Here is a 2748-nt window from a genome sequence, read left to right on the forward strand (position 1 = left end):
GGGAAGCAAGTTCATGTACTAGCTCACGAGCAAGTAATTGCAAGCACAAAGTCCAACCCAAATCCCGCTGAACTACAACCAAGCACACAACAACATAACTCAGACCGGGAGACAAGACAAAGACAAGACATCAAGATCGTCGAAGAAGGAAAAAAAACAGGCTAGAACACATAGGGATGGCGTCAGTTTTTTTAGAAAAGGAAAGGGATGGCGTCAGTTGACCGGGACTTAATCATGATCGAGTCCTAGCCATACCCCATTTTCGGATGTTGACAATTTTCTATGTAAATTTGATGAAATATAGAAAATTTTGACTCATATATATATGGGTGAAACAATATATAGACAATACATAACAATATATAGACAATACATAGATCCCTTAATCAGGACACACTGAAAATTTCGCCAATTTTTCACCAACATCTAGGTAGAGAGCCACAATACATTGTGTCAAAAATAAAAAAGCACCATATTTTCCCTGGCGAACTTAAACTTGTGTGTCACTAACAACAAAACATCAACTGCGGACATTGTTTCAATCGTTGCTTGGGTCTTCTAGAGGGTATACTTCTGGCCGGTGAACCATTTGGCCTCCTTGTCCTCCTCGCCGTTCATCTTCTTCGCCGACTTGGCGCCGGGGGGTGGCACCGCCACCGAGCCGCGGCGGCCGATGAACCGAAGCACGTGCTCGCTAGCACTCTTCCCCTTGCCCGAAGAACCCGCCGCCGGCGCCGGTGCAGGGGGCGGCGTCTCCACGGGCTTGCCGTCCATCCTCATCCCGACGCCGACGAACCGCCGCTCGCTGCCGTGGGCGCAGTCTTGGCATGGGGCGGCGGCGACTTTCACTGGCACCGGAGCAGGAGGCTGCACGTAGTCGAGTGGCGTCGCGAAGTCGACCTCGCAGTCGGTGTCGAGGGTGGACACGGCGTCGGCGGGCTTGGCCTCGACGACGTCGAGGAGGTACCACCTGTCCCCCTCGGCGACGGTGATCGTGTCGCCGACCGTCAGGCACGGCGTGTTCTGTCTGACGTTGAACTCGAGCAGCTGCTTGAGGTCCTTGGCTCCCAGAAAGTCCATGGTGTGCGGCCGCAGCTTGACGGAGGTGGCCTTGGGGAGCGACGTGCTGGTCATGAGCACCAGGTCGTCCTCCTCCAGCCCGAGCCGCGCCATGGTGAGGGCGGGCACGTACACGAACCCCTCCTCGGCGCCGAACTCGAGCATGCCGCAGTTGGTGGCCTCGAGGGTGGCGGCGTTCTGGACCCGGAACATCAGCGGGTACTCCACCAGCGCCGAGTTGATCCGGTCCAGCGCCGACGCCGGCATCATGACCCGGTTGCCGTCATCCGCACCCGCCTTGCCGAGGAGGGCCATGGGGCGGCAACGGAGGTACTGCGCCCACCCGATCCGCGACCGCTGCTGCCGCAGGTACGCCTGCCACGCCTCCCCCGCCTGCCACTGCATCGACGATGATCCAGCCATCGCTGCCTCCATGAGAAAAGATCTAAAGATCGATCTGAACTTTAGAACCAACTCGATCGATAGCTCAATCCGCCAAGTGGAGCGGTGGATTTGTTGGCCGGGAAGAGGGAGAAGGGGCTCGCTTTTATCTACGGCGTTCCGTGGGAGTTACGGTCGGTTCGGTCCGAGTAGAACCGGGGGGGCGACTACCACACGGTGTAGGTCGGCAAAACGAAGCGGAAAATTGCGCGGTTAAGCTAATAATACCTGAATTCTAAAAAGTGCAGCTGTCCTTTTCAGAGCTACCGAGCACACGCCTTTTCACGCCGTCCGATCCAAATCGATCGCGGCCTCCAGGTGTTGGACGGTCCGCTTTCTCTGCCCGTGTGGCTGTGCCCCACGAGGCCACGACCCACGAACTCACCTTCTCCCTCCTCCCCTGCACGCCTTCCTCCGCCTCAATCGACCTGGCCCTCGCGCTGGCCCGCCTTCACCAAGCCGAATCCTGCATCGGAGCTTCTCCTTCCCTAACCTTCTTCTCCTCCGACATACCACACACCCCAACCGGCAGCGAAGCATCCTGCACGAGCGGACGCGCTCCCCCGCCCCAGACCGGCGCCGACGCGGCCCCGCGCCCCGGTTCTCCCTCCCGGCGTCGTCTTGCGCCCCACCGCGTCGTCCCTCGCCGGGTAGATGCACCCCGCAGCTTGGTCCTTTGATCCATGTCGGATCCGGGCCATTGACGAAGCCGGAGCAATTGCACAGTCATCTCCTTCGCCCCTTTTCTATCTATAGGATTGAAACGACCGCCGGAGAATGTTCTTGGAAGGGCACCTGCAGCTGCACGTAGGAGGTCGCTGTCGGTGTCAAAACCGGCGGATCTCGGGCAGGGGGTCCCGAACAGTGCGTCTAACGCTAATGGTAACAGGAGGCGGGGAACACAATGTTTACCCAAGTTCGGGCCCTCTCGATGGAGGTAATACCCTACTTCCTCCTTGATTGATCTTGATGATATGAGTATTACAAGAGTTGATCTACCACGAGATCGTAGAGGCTAACCCCTAGAAGCTAGCCTATAATTATGATTGTTGTCGTCCTACGGACTAAACCCTTCGGTTTATATAAACACCGGAGGGGGCTAGGATTACACAGAGTCGGTTACAGAGAAGGAGATCTACATATCCGAATTGCCAAGCTTGCCTTCCACGCAAAGGCGAGTCCCACCCGGACACGAGACGAAGTCTTCAATCTTGTATCTTCATAGTCCAACAGTCCGGTCAAAGTATA

The 2748-nt window shown here is 56.8% G+C and overlaps 1 protein-coding gene across 1 annotated transcript; it reads right to left on the reverse strand.

Annotated features, from left to right (window-relative positions):
- Positions 1-558: 558 nt before the first annotated feature.
- LOC119279275 (ubiquitin recognition factor in ER-associated degradation protein 1-like) lies at positions 559-1173 on the reverse strand. The gene has a single exon (XM_037560574.1). It carries the CDS (start codon positions 1171-1173, stop codon positions 559-561), a length of 615 nt encoding a protein of 204 aa, XP_037416471.1.
- Positions 1174-2748: the final 1575 nt, after the last annotated feature.

The sequence above is a fragment of the Triticum dicoccoides genome, chromosome 3B, assembly GCF_002162155.2.
Source record: "Triticum dicoccoides isolate Atlit2015 ecotype Zavitan chromosome 3B, WEW_v2.0, whole genome shotgun sequence".
Classification (NCBI taxonomy): domain Eukaryota; kingdom Viridiplantae; phylum Streptophyta; class Magnoliopsida; order Poales; family Poaceae; genus Triticum; species Triticum dicoccoides.

Excerpts from the sequence above, each read along its gene's own strand:
- LOC119279275 (XM_037560574.1), bottom strand. The coding sequence starts at position 1,173 with ATGGCGCGGCTCGGGCTGGAGGAGGACGACCTGGTGCTCATGACCAGC.